Here is an 18,952-nt window from a genome sequence, read left to right as displayed (position 1 = left end):
GTGGGCGGGGCGAAGGAGTCGGTGTTTTCAAGCAACAAAATGGGCAGGCGAGGCCTTTAATTCTAACTTTTACATGCATGATACTGAAGGAGGACGTGAGTTTTTGACCATAAAGAGACAGAAAGACAACCAGACAACCTTTTTGATCCATCGCTAGGTCATAATTAAAGAGCAAACCTCTAGAAATCTGTGTTTTTGTGCCTGTGAGGCCACACGGAGCAGGCCTAATCAGGGTAATGGCAGCATGCCCGTGCAGACAGACTCATATTGTCCTGGCACAGGTGAGGCAGCTGTAAATAAACAGCGGTTTGAGAGAGGCTCATAAACAAACCCTCTCTTGACAAATTTTTCCTCCACACGAGGACACCGGGCGGACAATCAGCCTAAGAAGTCGCCGGTCCCTCCTTCCCGCCCTGCTGGTGCAAATCAAATCAAGGTGCTTCCGAGAACATGTGCTGCTCAAGCACAAGGGCAAGTTTCATATCCATACTAATGCATCCGTTTCTGGAGATCGGAGGAACCTGACGGGGATAATACAGGAAAGGGTTGTGGGAGTGCATGTTGATAATAATGTCGTCCTGCTTACATTACTGCACACAAAGGCCAGAAACAGCAGGAATTTTTATTTTCAGCCGAAAACAATGGGGCTTGATAGTTTGTGGAGCTTGCAATTCCAGGGTTTGCTCGGAATTAGAGGCCTGGCTTCGGCGGTGGGATGATAAATATCCTGGTCGAAGGGTTTACAGAATAATGACAGACTCTTCAGATGGGTAGGGTAACTTCTTGCTGTCTTTTTTCCCTTCCTGTACATGTATGGGAAACTAAACACATAAATAAAGGCAGTCAAAGCAGATTAAAATAACCCCACAGGTATCAGATATCTGCATGTATGAAAACCTCCCAACAGGGGCAAGAACTCCCCCGCATTTCCGCGTCCTCATAGGCACTGTGTTTGCTTTGGGTAATCAAATTTGCCTGCATGCTTTCGGGCTGACGTGGAGGGATGACCGGTGGGATTAACTGGCCCTTCACTCTCCCTCTGTTTACCTTGGAAAACTTTTGGTTATCTGCGGTTGTCTGAGAGCGGCTGCTTCCAGTAGGAGGTAGGCTAACACCGCGCACACCTCTCAGGCTGTGGCATACACACACACAGGCACAGATCTGTGGGCTGGATTCAGTGTCATTGTGGTGGAATCACCAGGAACTGCAAAAAGAAGCCAGAATTTCCACATCTATGCCGAATATATGCGCATGTTGTGTCTCTGGGAAGCATTTTTGGTGGTATTTTGTCAGCAGTAAATCACAGGCGACTCCAGACACCTCCTTGAAGAGTGATGTCGGGGTCTGAAGGGGCTCAGGAGGAGCCCAGACTACCTCAGTGGGGCCCGACTGTAATTCCACCTATTTTCATAGCGGCTCTGATGGTGTTTATTTTCAAAACATTCCTATTTTTACGGCCAGTCCCTGCAGTCGCAGGATCTTTTAAAGTCTACCCCCCCGACTTTAGTGCGTTTTAGCCTTGAGTATCCTGAATCTGTCAGGTTTGAGTAAATGGTTGTTGAACTGCAGGTTATATTCTGTGTTTTAAAAAGCAAATAACAGGGAATCTAACTCTTGGCGGGGTGGATTGACGTCTAAAACAGTACGTCTATTGTGAAATGCCTTACAGAGGTATCCATATCACTTTACTGTCCAGGTCTTGTCACGTTGCCAACTCAAATTTAGGTAAATTTCTGTACAATTTTACAGACCACCCCAAACTATAATAATTACTTAAGGGAAAAGGACAGAGTTTCTATTTCAATTTGTGTTTTTCTTTTTTCAAATAAACAGCTGAAAGTATTTCACATCTAGACACTGAAATGTAGGCGTTAACTGAGCCATTCAACACATCTTTCCTCCAGAATTGTACATCCATTTCAATCAGCTTCCCTGCTAGTTGTAGCAGGAGAAAATGAGAAGAAAAGCTAGGCACAGGAATATTTTTGTTGAATCAGGAAGGGATGCACCTTTTGTGGGAACAGAACATGCCCTCTTCCAGAAAACAACCAGCCAAACAGGCAGAAATCTTCCTGACCTTCTGGAGAACAGCTAGAAAAGAGCAGGTGATTTATTTGAGAACGTCTGTCAGTGATAATGATGTCATGCTTTCCAGCACATTGCGTCCAGCTTCGCTGTGGGATTGAGGAATGTCAAGGACAACGCCAGGCGTAAGATTGTACCCTGGAATCAGAGAGAGATCCTGATAAACTTTACTTTGCTGTCTTTATCGTCTTCTTTCACCAGAAGCTCAAAGAATATGTCAGGAAGGTTTCACCTGAAAGCAGACCCTCAGAGACCCAACAAACGTCTCTATCCTCTACACTCTGTCTTACTCGGAGACCTGTAGAACAACTCCTGATAGGGGAATGACAGCAGAATCGTGAAGCAAGGAGGGAGGGTGCCGACTTATCTCAGGCCCGAGCTATGTGCTGAGGTATCACTGTAGACACTAAGGCACCGTGGAGGAAGAAAAAAGAAAAAAGTCCGGCTGGGAAACACAGCAGCCGCAAGATTGGGAAAGAGACTCCCAAACGCTCTAATGAACTTGACTTGCTCTCCGAAATATGTCAGCCAGTTTATCACACAAGAAGCAGATTATCTGGAAATTGCAACATAGTTGAATTACAGACATTATGGCACCGCAGGTCTTTATCAAATAAACAATTACCGTATGCAATGACAGCTTGTTTATCCTTTATCTTGATTTATTTACCAAACCGTCTCCTCTTTCTTCCACCCCTTAAGGAGCCAACACAAAGCGTTATTTAGAAGAAGTTTTTTCTTTCTTCCGTCCCTAATAAATGCGCAACTCCACCCCCCACCTACACCCTCCGTATTAAAATTTAAGACTGGTGAATGTTCCCCCGTTTTTCGGCACCGTGCACAGCCAGTTCATTAGCAGAAATGAATAGCGAGGCCCGGCTCATTTAGATGGGCTGTCTTACATGACTTCTCGCCATACTCTGTTCCTGTCACATGCTTCCAAGAATCATTGACTCTTATTATACATGTAAATGGCTATCATAAAAATAAAAATTTCATTTAAGATTGTTAATGACCTTTTTTTGCAGCAGTCTGCCTTCCTTTAATGATTATACCCTGCCCCCTAATTAAAAGTATTTATCTTTCAAGCATCCGTGACTGGCACCCCCTGAAATGGGAGCTGCTCAACAAAAGACCATCACTCAGTCAGGTTTGGGGAGGTATCACCTGCCAACCTTTAATGTCTTGCATCTCCTGCAGAATCTGCAGATTTGACTCCTTCCTGCATTGTTTTTTCCCCACTCCTACATTACTGTAAATATTTTCTGCTGTTTGGCTCAGAGCGGGGTCTTTTCTCTAAGCGCTAACCAAATGGTCCGCCGCCGCTTGTGGAGAAACTGTTTATCACGTCTGTCTGCCGAGATGGAGGGGGGGCGTCGCCGTCAGACCTGGCTTTGATCGCTGTTTGCAAAATGCTCCGTGCCGTTTGCTTGAGTCTACACCAGCACCAGATGGGTGGGGTTTATGGCATAAGATAAGTTCCACAAGTGGCAGGATGTGCACACAAAGCGCCCAAGATTCAGCTTAAGGGGTAGTTTTAGGGGATTGGAAGCTCACCTGAACCTCAAACATCTGGTTTGAAACTAAGAAAAGCAAAAGAAAGAATTAGTTTTGTGGAATATCTTAGACGTTCCACCTGTCTCATCAGGGACAGGGCACCGCGCAATGGACTCTATAGAAGCTCACCATGCACCTGTTTCTTCATCAAATCCACCTTGTTTACCATCTACCATCAACCAAGCTCTTAAAATTGGTTTTCAAACAAACATATATGGTATAAATGAGACCATGTGCAACATGAGTTGCAGATTTCAGAGTTGAGGCTTCAGACACTCACCAGTACCATCGACCGAGGCACTCAGGATGTCGTTGTCAGGCCAGATGTGCTCCACGCCGCTGTCCCGCATCTCGTCGTCCTCTTCGTCCTTGGTCAGCAGGCCGTGGCTGTCGGCGCGCGGCGACACCTCGGGGTTGGTGAGGCTTGCTGGGCTGCCCGTGCCGTTGATCAGGGGGTCTTCCTCGGACACGGGCAGCTTGTCCTCCTCCTCCGTCTCTGAGCCCGTCTCCACCACATTCTCATAGTTAAGAGCTGCAAACAAGAAAGAGAGAGTGGACAGAGAAAAGCCGGTCAGTACTGGAAACTTATTTGGACTTCGGCTGGGGGGTTTACAACCCAATTACAGCATCTGCGACAGGAATTTGTAGCTGAACCGCAGCGGTGGGCAGACAGCTGTCCAGGAGATGCGGGCCAAAATAGCCGCTAATTTTCAGTCCTGCTCACATGCCTCAGATGCCGCTGAGCTGCACCTTTCAGAACGGCTCGGCTCTGAAACATACCACCCGGGCTTTAGATGCTCCACATAGCAGATAAGGTACCACAACAGGGTTAACTTGTAGTCATTTCGATTCTTTCATATGGTACTGTAAATCTAAATGCTTTTTGATCATAAACACAACACACACATGGCTGTTTCCACACAGGTCCCTGACATATGCCCAGCTTTCTTAAAATAGACAGCCTGTAAATAAGGGCTGTGAACTCAATCAAAGGTGGCTCTCGCGCAAATTTGTCACCACCGACGGCTGTTCTTCAGCGCATACACGCCTCGGCGTAAATCACTGCAGAAAACGGACGTCGGTGGGCTTATTGGAGCGGCGCAGATGCAGCACGAGGCGAGCCAGGAGCTCATGGCATCGCACTGAGACACACCTCGTTGGCAGAGCTTCAAAATTCTGCTGCAATCAATTCATTCATATAGAGTTAATACTACAGAATAACTATGCAGGACAGTGAACTTTGTGGCCTTTTTAGGACAACAAGGCTGATTAAAGTGTCTTTATGCAAAAGTAGGAGCTCTTGGGTCGTTTCAAAATAAGAGTGCCAACCAAACGATGTCCACGCATGACATTTCTGAAAACATCATGCATATGAAAAGATAAGCCTCCCCACCGCTCCTCCTAACACGTCTCCCTGCGACTGGCCGGTCTGCACTTGCCTCCAGCGAACAACTGCACAACAGGTGCAAATTAAAATGAAAACGGGGCTTTCAGACGGGGGAGCGAGGAGGGAGGAGGAGGAGCAGGAGGGTGGGAGAGCGGTGACCTGCCTCGAATACCAATCGGCGGAGGAAACAAAACCTTTTCAAGAGGTGTGATCACAAGGGTTTAGGCAAGTTCAGACTCAGTAATGCTCCTTACGGATGACAAAAAAGGCAACCCAGGCTGGAGATGCTGGGAGTTCCTGGGTGGTCCACATCCACCAAACAGCTCTGTACCTGTTCAAATGTTTCATCAAAAGTTTTCTCCTGTTATTTTAAAGTTTTGCATCCTTACAAATTTTCAAACCGTTCTCGACCATGTCTGTGCCATCAGCTCTGTATCTCTGTATCCCTCCCTCCCAGCTTCCAGAGGAACGAGGGGGGTTGCTGCTAGAACAAAAGGCGGAGAGGCTTGGGAAGCTATCAACCCATCCCTGTGAACCTGATCCCTGGATGCAGATTCAATGACGGCGGAGCAGGGGCCGGCTGAATGAAATTATCTAAGGCTGGACAGGTTTTAAAGGGCCCATTCTTCCCCAATAAAAGGAGTGAGGGAGCTTCTTTTTGTTTCCGCACACATCCAGACACAGCAAAGTGCACCGTTCCTGACTTCCCACATAAGGAATGAGGGGAACGCTGCCCTTGCCGATCCAACTAACTTCTCAGGACTTTCGGATATTTTTGTCCCAAGTTTCCAGCGTTATATGCTGCTTCCGAGCAAAATGGGGGTGGCGCTGAACTGTCTGAACGCAAAATCTTCTCCGAACGTCAGCTGTCAACGCGCACCTCCAAGAAGGCAAAATGACAGCGGGGCGCTCGTCAAGTCAAACGCGTAGTCTTAACACGGAGAAAGCTGCCCATTGTTGAGGTGCCACCGCTGACAGGAGCCGCTCCCTCTGCGAGCGCCAAGCATCTATTGGTATTGTGTCACGCAACAAAGTAATTCTAACCTACTAATATTTCGCAGGCAGCTTTTTCATCTCCCCCGAACATCGGTCTTAATCAGCCTTTTGTGTCTTTTGGGAGAGAAGAAGACAAAAAGGAGATAATGTTTACTCCTCAAAATGCCTCTTCTGTCCTTTTCTTACCTTAAGTGTCATCCTTGACAAAGGCAAATTATGGATGACGCTCGTTTTTTCTTCTGCTACCTGTTTCTTTCCTTCGAGTTGAGCTTTGCAGATAATTAAAATGACATGCTTTTAGAGTATCTGACATAACGTGGTATTATTCTGTCATTTAGTGGAGAAAGGGAACACAGCCAGGGCTAATATTTTGTATCGATTAGGGTGGTTGGAAGGGAATCTGACTGGAGAGACTTGGTAGAACGGCACAGACAGTTCAGCTATGACAAAGACGCAGGGGGAATTAATGTAACAAACCTCAGGTCTAAAATAATTGTGTTTATGAAGGGTTTGACAGCAAAAAAACATGCTGTCAATGGTGGAGTTATAATCAACTGCGGCTAAATGGTTGGAAGCATTCAGAGAAAAAGTAATTTAAGGAACAAACAGTGACCAATTCTGGTACTTCTTGCATTTCCAGCTGAAGGTTTGGCATCAAGGTTTCTACGACTGTCAATCCAGGACTGAACACCCAACAATCCACCATTAGCAGTAATAACTCCGACTGATGCAAAGACCGACTGATGCAACAGCATTTCAATCACTCTGAGGACTGGACTTTGATTAGGCCATTGGAACACCTTGATTTTTCTTTTATAGCCCGTCAGGCGGCGGACACGATGGACTCACATGGTCAACCGAATCCCTACAAAACAAACCCAAATCATGAGCCAGCCGCCACCGTGTAAGACAGTAGGGATGAGGTTTCCTCAAGAAAACCCTTCCAAATCTTTTTCTGATTGACCTGTAAAATTTAAACTGTTAACTAAGGCCAGTGGAGTCCAAGATGGTGGATTTTGAGCATTATCCAGTTTGATATCAGGGTGTTTTAGCTGCAATGTCGAATCAAGTTAAAAATGAGCATTAAAGCGTCCTTAAAATCTGATCCAGAAAGCTTTTCACACATTTACATTAAACTTTAGAGCAGCACAAACTCTTGGTATCCATACATTTGGAAACGTGGTGATGATTAGTCACTACAAGGCATTTGATTTGCTGCTACTTTACTCCTAAATCTTATGGTAGCAGGAGGAATGGACGTGTTACACCAGCCAAAACTTGAAATAAAACAGTTTTCAGCCTAAAAAACCTCAGCTCAGCTGTGTTTTACCTGCAGGGTGCTGGGGAAAATCATTTCACCAAACTAACAGGTATAATCAGATTTATTTAACAATCCCCAAGTAGCTAAACCAGAAGCCACAGGAGGCTGTGTTAAAAGGCCTTCCTGCTCGAGTGTCAGAGCCAGAGAGAAACAGAGCTCTGTGGAGGTGATCGCTGCAGGGAGAATGACTAACACCCACGTTGGCGCTCTCGCGCTCACCCCGGCTGACTTTTTTACCTCTTTTTTAAAGTCAAGTGTCGAGGCTTAGCTCCAGGTGACACGCTCGGCCTCCTACGCCGATAATGAGCCGGGACATTCTCCCTATTGGACGATAACTGCTCGCGCTCGCTCCCTGTCTCATGAATGTGAGCCAAGCGGATCACCTGGATGGCTGCGAGGGAGAGACGGGGATGCGGGAGCGCTCCGTTAGAGCGGGAGCCGAGTGTGTGTGTGGGAGGGCATTAAGGTGGAAGCAGGGTCGCTGCCTCGTGGCTACGGCCGGCGGTAGCGGATTCTCATGATGACCTTTTGTCTGCCATTGTTCGCGTCTGCAACAGTTTAAGCACTTCCTCGGGTAACTCTGATAGAAACCTCACACCGACCGAGGGCAGCAGCTTTCCTCCACATTTTTACACTTTCAGACAACCTTCATCCTGTTTTTTTTCTAAACTGGCCAAACCAGTAAGAATAATATATATATAAAAAAGAAATAAGCTGCCCGGTGACGTGAGCCGAGTCCAGACAAAAGAAAAGCAGACATGTTTGGATATTTTGTGCTATCTTGTCTCAGTATAATGGCGTGATCGAGCACAAGGGGCAAATCGGGGCCAAGTCGGTGAAAGGACGGTGGCAGAGGGCAAACAAAAGCTCTGAAAAGAGACAGCGAGAGTGAGGGGAGGCGGAGGGGAAGGGGCGACATGAGGGAGACGATGAATGGTGAAAACTCAGTGAAGTGTAAACGCAACCTGGGTGTGTGTGTGTGTGTGTGTGTGTGTGTGTGTGTGTGTGTGTGTGTCTGCAGAGTCGGGGGAGTGAAGTGAGTAAGTGTTTGTTTGACAGATAGAAGTTTCTTACAATTTGGGTGTTTAACAGATGTGTTTAACCTTTATTACACCCAGAACAAGCAAACGATTTCACTTTCCTTCAGGAAAAACAAAAAGTTTTCATCCACCAAAACGTAAATTCAGAGAATAAAAGCGTTTTAAAGCTTGTTGGAAGCAAAAAACACAAAAAACAAAGTTGAACTACATTAATAAAAACATATTTTTGATTCAGAAAAATAAAAGTTCAGGTAAACCTGAGCTTTTTTTATACTTCCATAACTTTCTAAAAATTATTTTTCTTATTTTTGAAATGTTCTCTGACTATTTTTATTTATTTTTAATATTTATTAAATTTCTTACGTAGTTTTTCTTTTTTTTACTACAACTTAATATTTCTAATCTTTTTTCCTGTAATATTTTATTTGATCTTACATTTTCCATTAATTCAGGCTCATATTTTATTTATTCTTATATATTTTCATATTGTAGTTTTTTTTTATTTTGTTATATTTTTTATGTGTAGTGTCTTTATCTTTTCATTTTATTTTTTTACATTATTTGGTTTCAGTTTTGACCAGAAAACACTAAAAATCCTTGAAGTCAGTAGAGAGAAATGTCATTTTTAAAAGTCTGTTTAACCTCTTAATTTTATTTTATTTTTCTCCCAGGTCATAATACATTAAAGTCAGGATTACATTTAAATCTTTATGGTTGGAAACTTACATAAACGCTTAGATTTTTGGGATTTTAAAAAGAAAAATTGTGTCTTAGCAGAAGTTTTTTGTAAACAAACACCAGATTTCCAGAAGAAAAACAATAAAAACCAGATATATTTTCTGTTTTGCATCATGCTGTCCGGTTTCTCCTGCTTCTCGCCTATAAGGAGACCTTCACTGCAGCACTGACTAATTCAATTAATGTGCCATTTATTTGCAGAGGAGGCCCAGGCAACAGGCTGGGGAGGGGAGGGGAAGCTCAGAGGTCCCACCTTCGCCGGGTCCTGCACGGATTCACCATCTGTGCCCCGTCCCCTCCGCCTCCTCCTCCCAGTTCACACATGTTCCTCCCTCCAACAAATGTTCCAAGTAGACCCTCCTCCCACCTCCCCTGTCACACAAGCCAAAGAAAAAGAATAAAAAAGACACACAAAAGCTTCCCCTGGCTGCCCCCAGGACTCCCAGGCCAGGAGAGGAGAGTGGGAGGAAGGAGAACAGAAAGGCTTACAGAGCTTATATCTTTTATCCCGACTCAGGTGAGCTTCCGGATGTTGCACACGTCAAGAAACGGGAAGAAGGGAGAGGAAAAAAACTGGTTAAAATTAGAAAATTTAATTTATTTGATAATTTCCCAGAATAATTAGAGTTAATATGGGTTAATTAATATGCAAATCTCTCAGCAGATGTTCAGCAGCGAGGCTGAGGAAAATACAGCCCCCTTCTACTTTCTCCTGCCTGGTTTTGGCTGTCAGTTATTGGGCCGTAATTACTGTAACTAACCAAACACACACACACGCACACACACACCGAAAGAATTAAAAAGAAACGTTTGCTGGATGAACCGCTTCCAGTTTTGGAGTCGTCGCCAGGCGAAGTGGGGGCTTCTTCACGTGCACATAAAAGGGAGACCATCACTAATTTCCCCTCCTTTATAAAAAAGCCCCATTTTTTCTGCTGCGAATGAGAGCAGCAAGTGCTTTAAAGTACGTGAAATCTGCGGGACTTTGTTTCTCAATGTGCGTGTAAACGGAGATTGTAAGGGGAGAAGAGGCACCTGCAGGTTAATAGTGTAGAAACACAGCTAATAAAACAGATGTGTGCAATCGATTTCGAGTCAAGACACGTGTTTATGTGTTAAAGCTGAATATGAAAGCATTAAAAGGCAAGATTTTCAAAATAAAACATTGCATGACTGCTTTTAGTGTCATAATTAGCATCTTAAGTAACTGATCAGGTGGCCTATAATCAGGGAAGTGATTAGGCTTTGAATATTTTCAACAAGCTTTAGCTGTGGACCGTTTTAGCACACATACAGAGACTGTTTACACTAAAATGAAACATCATCCTAGAAGCAGCATTAGCATGTACTGTCAGCTAAAGTTGTAGCGCTAATTTAGAGTAAAATCTACTGCTTTTTAAATGTTTTTCTGTCTAAAATGAATAATATTTTCCATTTTTTACTTCACAAATACTGTTAAAATCAGCGTGAGCTAAAACTGGCATTAGCAAATGACGTGACTGTTAGCATGCTAATGTTATTGTCACAATGTTAAATAATAAAATGTAATTTAAAATGAAAAAGTATCTGTCAGGGCTCTAAAATGTAATAAGTGTGTTAAAATTTCTTAAAATATACAGCTAGCTTGTTAAAATTAAAGCAGAAAACTGCTCTAAAATTACAATTAGCATGCTAACATCACTGCTAATATTTTAAAATTACAATCGACATGCTAATATTACTGTTAAGGCTCTAAAGGAATAAAAATTACAATCTGGATAATAAAACAACTATTACCATTTTACAGTTAATGTTAATCAAATCAGTTCAAATCCTAAAGAATTACTGTTAGCATCTTTAAACACCAAAAAAACAAAACAACAATATACCTTTAATGCTCAAACATTACAATTTGATAGTTTAACTATTTAAAAAGTCTTGTTGGTATGTTAGAAATAAGAACTAAAAGGCAAAACAGAAATAAGAAATTTTGTTTTAGCATGCTAAAATTTCAGTAAAGATATCTGAATTTGCTTACTTATGAATACAAAATGTATTAAAATGAGAGGTTTTAAAAATAAAGCAATACATAATTGGTTTTAAGACCAAATACAAGCCTCAAGTCACAACTTGAACCCATTTTATGTTTATATCGTTGAATATTTTCATCAAGATGTCTGACTTCGTTCATGGATTCCTCCCTGGAGAGGAGGGGAAAATATCCAGGCCTATCTCCGGACGACCCGGCGTTCTCCTGTGGTCGGCTCTCTCCAATAATAAGGAACAGTGTGTGTTTGTGTGTTATCTAAATCGCTTCTCTTCATCTCCTCCTCTGTCTCAGAGGGACACGGTGGCTCAATGCCACGGCGTCCACGCCCCACACCGACAGCAGCAACATGATAACATGGCATGTGGAGGATTTTTATTAATAGGAGCACACACTCAGGTGGTGGAATCTGCTGACTTGTAGTCAGGTTTTTGAGGTGGGGTATTATCAGCTCGGACTATTATAGAAACCCCACTTTGTGTGTGTGAGTGTGGCGGCCCTGTGAGCCCTCTGAGCCACCGCGATAACACATCTGCTTCGGGTTCATCTGTTTATGAATCACTCCTATCTGCCTTGGAAGTGCTACACCGATCCGGTGTGAGTGGGAGTGGACGTCTGTCTCTGTCTGTGATGTGTTGTACCTAACCTAACTGTGTGTTTACAAGGGAGGAGAGCACACAGATAAAAAGGAAGGTGGTGCAGGGGAAGATCTGCTTTGATCACAGGAAAAGATGGGAGCTAATAACAACAAAAATGCTAGAAAATCAGCTTGTAGTCCTGATGTTTTTAGAAATGAGGCTGGTACATCGGTAAAAGGTACAAAAATTATTATGTTCTTTACTCTTTAATTACTCTACTCAATAGTATTAGACAGGCTTAGCTCTCTGTGTTTCAAACACAAAGCAGTACTTCATCTTTTAATTAGGTAAAAGGAAGTGCTGGGTTGTTTTGGGCTAAAACACGTTCTAATAAATATACTTTCTTTTTAGCACCTGCATAAAATTTTATGAGCTGAATACAAATTTGCTAATGACATTTTTTCCATTTAATCTGTAGTGATGTTAATCTTCACAAATGAATAATTCATGGAGAACTAATACACTAAAAATATGTTTTGTTGCATTTCATAACACATTCTTACTGTTTTCAAAACTGAGTCTACTGAAATGTCTATCGAGTCAAAATATTAACATGTTAGCATGCTAAAGTTACAGTTAGCATGTTGAACTTACTGTGAAAGGACTAATAATTTTAGATAGAATATGAAATTACTTTTAATAAACCCAAATATGCTGTCAACGCACAACATACAGTTACTGTGCTATTCATTCTTGATATATTAAAACAAGCTATTGTTTGCATAACAAGATTATGATCAAAACATTTTTTAAAAGTGCTAAATTTAGCTAGCATGCCAAGAATTACTTTTAAAACACTGTAATCGTCGTGTACATGGCAAATCGGTGTTGAGATTAGCATTAGCATGATAAAAAAAACACTATTAGCTTTGTAAGAAAATAGTGTTAGCATGTTAAGGTGCTAAAATAAAAATATTAGAATGGTAAAATCACTTGTGTCAAAATGTTAATATGCTAAAATCACTGTTAGGAAACAACATTAAAATAACCTTCAGAGTGATAATGTTTCAGTTAGCATGCTACAATAACTTTTGGGATGTTAAATTACTGCTAGCATGCTAACATTAGCGTTATTGTGCTCCCTAAGCTGAAGTTATGCTACATAACTGACTGTTACAGAATATTACTTTTTGCACTGGATCTAGTTATACTCATTTATGGACTGAAAATTATTTTTATGACTTTATTTTTTTTTATTCAGAGCTAAATAATGAAAATTAGCAAACCAATGCTGGTAACAATGCATTGGATTGTACAGAGACTTTCAGAAAAAAAGAAACTGATGTTAAATTAGGACAGCCAGCCCAAAGTTTAAATCATTTGCTAAGTGGTACTGGGCAGTCGAAACGACCACAAACTAAGCTAAACACGACAGTACCAGAAACAAACTTTGGAGCCAGGTGGTGAAACACCTTAGCTTGCACCGATAAGAAAAATTGTCTCCCTTCCAGCAAAGAGAAGCAAAATCCAGCAATTTTTCATCTCTGACGGCCCCCGTGTGCCTCGATTTAATAAAAAAGGAATCTATAAAAATAAATTACTCGCACTAAGTATATGCAAATTCAAATGTAAGCAATCATTGCAAAATTAATTTTGCCAGAACTGATTAAAAGCTTTAATAAATCTATATACAGTATTCCCCGAATCTGATATTGTAAATTTATTACGCTGCCTGTAAGATTAATTAAAAAAGCGACGGTAACATATTGCACTGCCAGGCCAGATTACTGTACTTTTTTTTGCTAATAACGGCTAAGCAGAACCTGAGCTGTAATTACCAGCTAACAGAAGCTTTTGATGCTGATTTCCTTCATGGGGAGGGGAGAGAATAAGACGTAATGCATCTATTTGAGAAACAAAAAAGCTCCTCAGTGGCTGCAGAAAAAGATCCAACAAAATACACTTTGAACACCGTTTGCAGCTGGTAAAAGAACGTCATAGAGGTTACGCGCAGTCATCCCAAGCTCTTTAACCTTTCTTTATGTTCCAAGAGGCACAAACTATTGAGTGGGACGCAGATAGCTGAGAAAACAACCGGTTTGATCTGGCCAAGGTTGTTTTGCATTCTTGTCCACAGTGACGGGGCCATGGTCACGTTTATCTCAGCAAAACAGCACCTGAGAGCTAAAACAACCACTTCTCACTCTCCAAACTCCTCAACAGCAGAGTCCAAGAGTGACATTACTTTTGGTTAAAAAACAGGAATACTAAATGACAACAAAAACACCAGAGAATGGGACCTTGTGCTGTTATAAAAGTCTGCCGGTCACCAGCTGTTTAAAGGTCGATCTGTGTGTTTTAAGGAGGGGGAACCAACCCAGGACCTCAGATGGACTAAAGAGATCAGACAGGATGAACAGGAAGGGTGGGGGGTCCAGGTGAGGGGCCACAGGAGGGTGATGAGAAGAGCTGAATCCTTCTTCTGTGGTCTGAGCCAATCTGGGGGCCCGGGGCCTCATTCACATGTTAATGAGATTGTAAAATCACATCTGTTACCCCTGCAGACACACACACACACAGCGGATCTTTGTCACCTGAATGGCATCCCCACCAGGTATCAAACAGGCACCAGGAAATGGGGAATTGTGTGTGTGTTTGTGTCTTTGTATAGCTCCTCACCAGCAGGGAACCAGCTAACCGGCCTTCCCGGTCTACAAATCACACACACAAACGCACACACACACTCAGGAGATGAAGAGGGAGAGCCCTCTGGAGAGAGACAACTCTCCCTGACACTGTTACCAACTTCCCAATTAGCCACCAGCCAACCAGAGGAGGGGGAGTTTGGAGGCTGGAAGACAGAGAGGCCAAAGCTTATTGTCACAGCAACGCCCCAAGTGTCTCAAACCATCTTTTGGAAGCTCCTTAATTTCCCTCTCTTGGAGAATGATCTAAGAAATCCACCTTAGTTGCTTTTTAGTACCAAACACCCCCTTGAACCTGTGCTACAATCACCACTAGATTCAAAGTGATACCTTGTCTGTTTGTACTAAACAACCAGGGTTGAGTGGGTGGGTATTCAGCCACTAACTCTTCTTACGTGACCCTTTTGTTCTATGGTGTTAAGGCCAAACCACAAAGTGGTATCTGGTGTGCTCCAAAGGAAGTCAGTGCTGTCCTTTTCAATCATGCTCAACACTGGACCAAAACTACATCAAAACCACCAATTATGAAACAAGATGCACTGTGTAGCATTTCCCTTTAGCGCTCCCACTAATAAGGTAACTCTCTTTTTAGTAATAAAGGTTGCATGTTAGGTTTGTACATCCTCTCTTAGTCCTTAAAGTCACAAGTGGTAGACTGATAAATTTAAGAACAAGACTTGGGAATACTGATTGATATAGCATCCCACACCTTTATTAACAACACAAGAAGCTACAGATGCCTGAAATAAAAGCTTTTTATGTTTTCACACCTGATAGTCTGGTGGACTCGGTTCGATTGGGGACCAAAGTTGCAACATTTGTTAAATTTTTATCTGGTTTGGTTCACTTTCACACTGCACTCAAACAAACCAAATCCTTTTGGTCATCCGAACTGACCCCTAGGTTTCTAGGTTAGCTTTTTTTGGTCCAGATCAGAGTTCGGTAACGCATTCACACCTCCCCAAACAAACCAAACTCTCCAGAGTTTGATTAAACCGTTTGGTGTGAATGCACCCTGTTCTTATGTCCAACTAGTTGCTGAATGAGCTTGTGTACAACTTCTTATTTACAAAAACATCAGTGTGTATGTGTGCATGTTAGACCCAGCCAGCGGCAAGGTACGCCAGGTGTAAGACAGCAGCGAGATGACACAACTTAACCTCTTTCTCGATCTCTGTAAACGGCAGGAAGAGGCAGCTCTGCAGTCGGAGGCCCCAGAGCCCATGACTTATACATGACGTGGGAGGGAGTAAACAGGAGCAGACCGAGGCGTTTTGATTCTCTCTTTTTGTTCCTGTTGCCTTTCAGTTTTTATTTTTTATTTCTTTCACGTTGCACCTGTCTTTCTTGTCTCGCCGCAGGTGGGAGATGCTACACTTTTAATTACATGGAGGGAGTTGAGAGTCAGAGCAGGAGTGGAGGTGGAGGATGAGGATACCTGGGGCTTTTTACGCATCCCCTACACCTTAATAAGCATGCTAAGACCTTCACTTTAAAGTCCAACAGAGCAACCTCAGTGGTTCAAATTGTAGTTTAGCCTTTAACATCCTAATTGACAACACTTTTGCTACTTAAAATCACCTTGTAACACTATACTTTCCACAATAAGAAGCAAGATGATCTCTGTGATCATGGCCTACGTGGAGGAATGGCAGAAATTTCAAAGAAGTTCGCCATGAGCCACGTAGGAGACACATCAACATGTGGGAAAAGGTGCTATACTCCAAAACAAGCCCCCAAAAGAACCATTGTCATGGTAAAACATGGCAGTGGCTGCAGGGAAGCTAAAGTACAGTGCATTCGTGGAAGAAATTCCTCTCAACGTTTCTTTCTGACTCTAAAAATATAGCAAGAGATATAATCAAAGATATTAGATAGAGTGGCCTAGTCAAAGTCCATAACTAAATCTAATTAAACTGAGGCAAAGCTTGACAAGCAGGCTATATTGCAGAGAAGAATTGGAGAGTAAACCCAACAGACATGGAGCTGTCATTGCAAAAGTTGGGTCTATGAAGTGTACAATTTTGACAAATCGCGTAAAATCTAAATAAAATTCTCTTGCAAAAGACTGTATACATAGGCTTACATAATTGAGCCGCTCAGCTCAACATGAGCAAGAACACACACACCGATACACACACTCCGCCTCGTACTGTGAGTAAAAAGGAAATTTTGATCTAAGGCTTTCCCCCTACCTACCCTTGGGTTCTGCCTCCCCGTGTTTCTGTCAATCCTCTCCCCTTCCTTTTTTTTTATTTTTTTGATCAGTGGCTTGAAAGAGTCGAGCATGTGTGAGTGCTCAGGTACCTGGGGTATGCAGAGGTGCTAATTAGCTCAGCAGGATAATTGATGTGTAGATTACACCGTTGAACAAATGCTCTGACTTGTTTGTTCTTCGCACTTCTTCTAGGAAGGAGAAGAAAAAAACAAACTCCCACTGCCAGTTTACCTCGGCCCTAATGAACAATTTACCTGGCTTGTAAAGGAGGTGGTTAAGCCTGCCAAGGCAGAGGGAAAACAAAGGGGGTTGCACTGGAGTTCACTTCCCACAGGTGGAACCACGGCTCCTGCGTCTGCACCCTGGTGTTACTATGACTGGTTGTGAAAATTGAGTATGTGTGTATATCCACTCTGCCAAACCCTTAAGGAGAGGATGCCAAGCAATTCCAAAAGGGAAACAATTTTCAAAATGAAAGAGCATGCCATTAAGAGTGCCGGTAGGCTTTCATTGTTCTGACCCCCCCTTCCTATAATGCTATTTCCTCCATCTTTTGTCTTTGGGATGCTATTATTAGCCGAGTACGCACGCGAATAACCTCCCCCCTCCCACAGGCGTCCGTTCAATAGGGTTTGAATTTGCTCATTAACGGCTAAGAATCCACAAACACGTTCGCCGGAGCTTTTGCTACTGCTAATAAACTAATCATGCCCTCTCGTCTAATTGGGAAATAGAATGAGAGCTTCGCCTGAGGATTTTTTTTTTCTTGTGCGGCGCTGGGTTTCCATTGCACTGGCAGAGAAGTGGAGCCCATTAGCAGGACAGATGTAGAGGCAAAAGGTGAACGGCTGAGATGTCGGCGCTTCGCCACACTGCTGGACCGCCCGTAATCTGTCACCCGCGCTAGTTTACAAGTTAAACACATTATTGTGTTTATTGAGTCTCATTTCTAGGATGCATAGCCGCGGCTGCTTCTTGTTTTTTTTTTCTTCCCTCTCCCTCGTGGAGCGCTTACAAACCTGCCAGGGCACTGTCACTGCTTGAAAGCCATTAGCATTTTTCTTGCAGTCCTGATTAGTCAGGCTGGCAGGGCAGAGACAGAGCAGGAAAACAGAGAGATAGGCCAAGACATTTTACAGGGTTGCTTCCTGAAACAATGCCTCGTAAAAATATGGATACCTGCTGATTTTTCATGTTTATTTCATGGAATTTACAACAAATCAACAAAAATTTGAGCAAATGTTTGCCGTTGTCCATTCAACCCAATGAGTCAGTACTAGCAGAAGAAAAGTTTAGGTGGGTGGTCATGTCTTGGTGAGATTAAATCACTCACTAGTGGTCTGTGACCATTGAAGTTTATTGAACATAGAGAAAAGGGGGATGAATGCATAGAGGTAAAGCTACAAAATGTGTTGACATCTAATGGCTGCAAATGTTGGCTTTATGAAAGAGTGATCAGCAGAAATGCATGATTTAAAACACTTTGAAAACCACCAACATCCTAATAAAATACTCTAATGTTTGTGTTTATGACGTGACAGAAAGAAAAAATAGTTTAGGCCCCGTCTTCATGGATGGATCTCTTGGGTCTGCAATTCTCACCGTCCCCAGAAGTCCTATCATTTGTATTTTTCTTGTAAAGTGTAACAAAGAGACAGCCATGAGAAATGCACTCAATACAACACAGATAAGGAGGAAAAGAGATGAGTTTTCTGCTTTAGATCAACCCTGAGACAGATTGACGTGTCATCAGAAAACCTGCGGCGGCATGTTTGGGAGTCTTGCTGACTAACTGGCAGTTTCCGTCGCCAACCTGATAGCTCTGCTCCAACATCCCTCATCCCAGACCGGTGAGCCAGCCAGCCAGTCGGTCGGTCGGTCGGTCCGCCAGCCCACTAAGCAGGCAGGCACTTTCTTTTTTTGTTTTTCCTCCCTGCCTTTTTCCTGTCGCCATCTCGGTATTTAATCTAACACCGGCAGGCGGCAAGAAGGGTTTACTTTTCCCCCTCAAAGACAGCTTTGCGAGTCAGAGAAGGCAAAAGTGGGAGGAAGAGAGCCGAGCGTTCAGGCGGGGAGCGACAGGGGAGTCTAGGCAAAGGCACAGGAAACCTGGGCCAAGCGTCACTTTTAACAAAAGCCTTTCATCTTTCTCTCCGCTTTCCCCCCTCAAGACAGTGCGCTTCCAGCGGTGGGATTCTTTTAAGTACATACCTGATAAGGAAACTTTTTCCCTTCTCTTTTGAGAGTGCATGAAGGAAAGTACCCCCTCCCACACACATATGCACCCACCCTGGTGTGGTT

The 18,952-nt window shown here is 43.0% G+C and overlaps 1 protein-coding gene across 4 annotated transcripts in view; it reads right to left on the bottom strand.

Moving 5' to 3' along the window:
• zeb2 (zinc finger E-box binding homeobox 2) overlaps positions 1-18,952 on the bottom strand; it is an 81,705-nt gene that overhangs the window by 18,190 nt on the left and 44,563 nt on the right. For 2 of the 4 annotated variants that reach the window (XM_023329954.1, XM_023329956.1), the window contains exon 3: positions 3,923-4,177. In XM_023329954.1, coding sequence (XP_023185722.1) covers positions 3,923-4,177 — 255 coding nt within the window. The remainder of the gene's footprint in view (positions 1-3,922; positions 4,178-18,952) is intronic. The other 2 variants (XM_023329955.1, XM_023329957.1) reach the window with 1 other exon arrangement.

Source organism: Xiphophorus maculatus, chromosome 24, assembly GCF_002775205.1.
Source record: "Xiphophorus maculatus strain JP 163 A chromosome 24, X_maculatus-5.0-male, whole genome shotgun sequence".
Lineage (NCBI taxonomy): Eukaryota > Metazoa > Chordata > Actinopteri > Cyprinodontiformes > Poeciliidae > Xiphophorus > Xiphophorus maculatus.
This window is presented reverse-complemented; position numbering and strand designations above follow the sequence as displayed.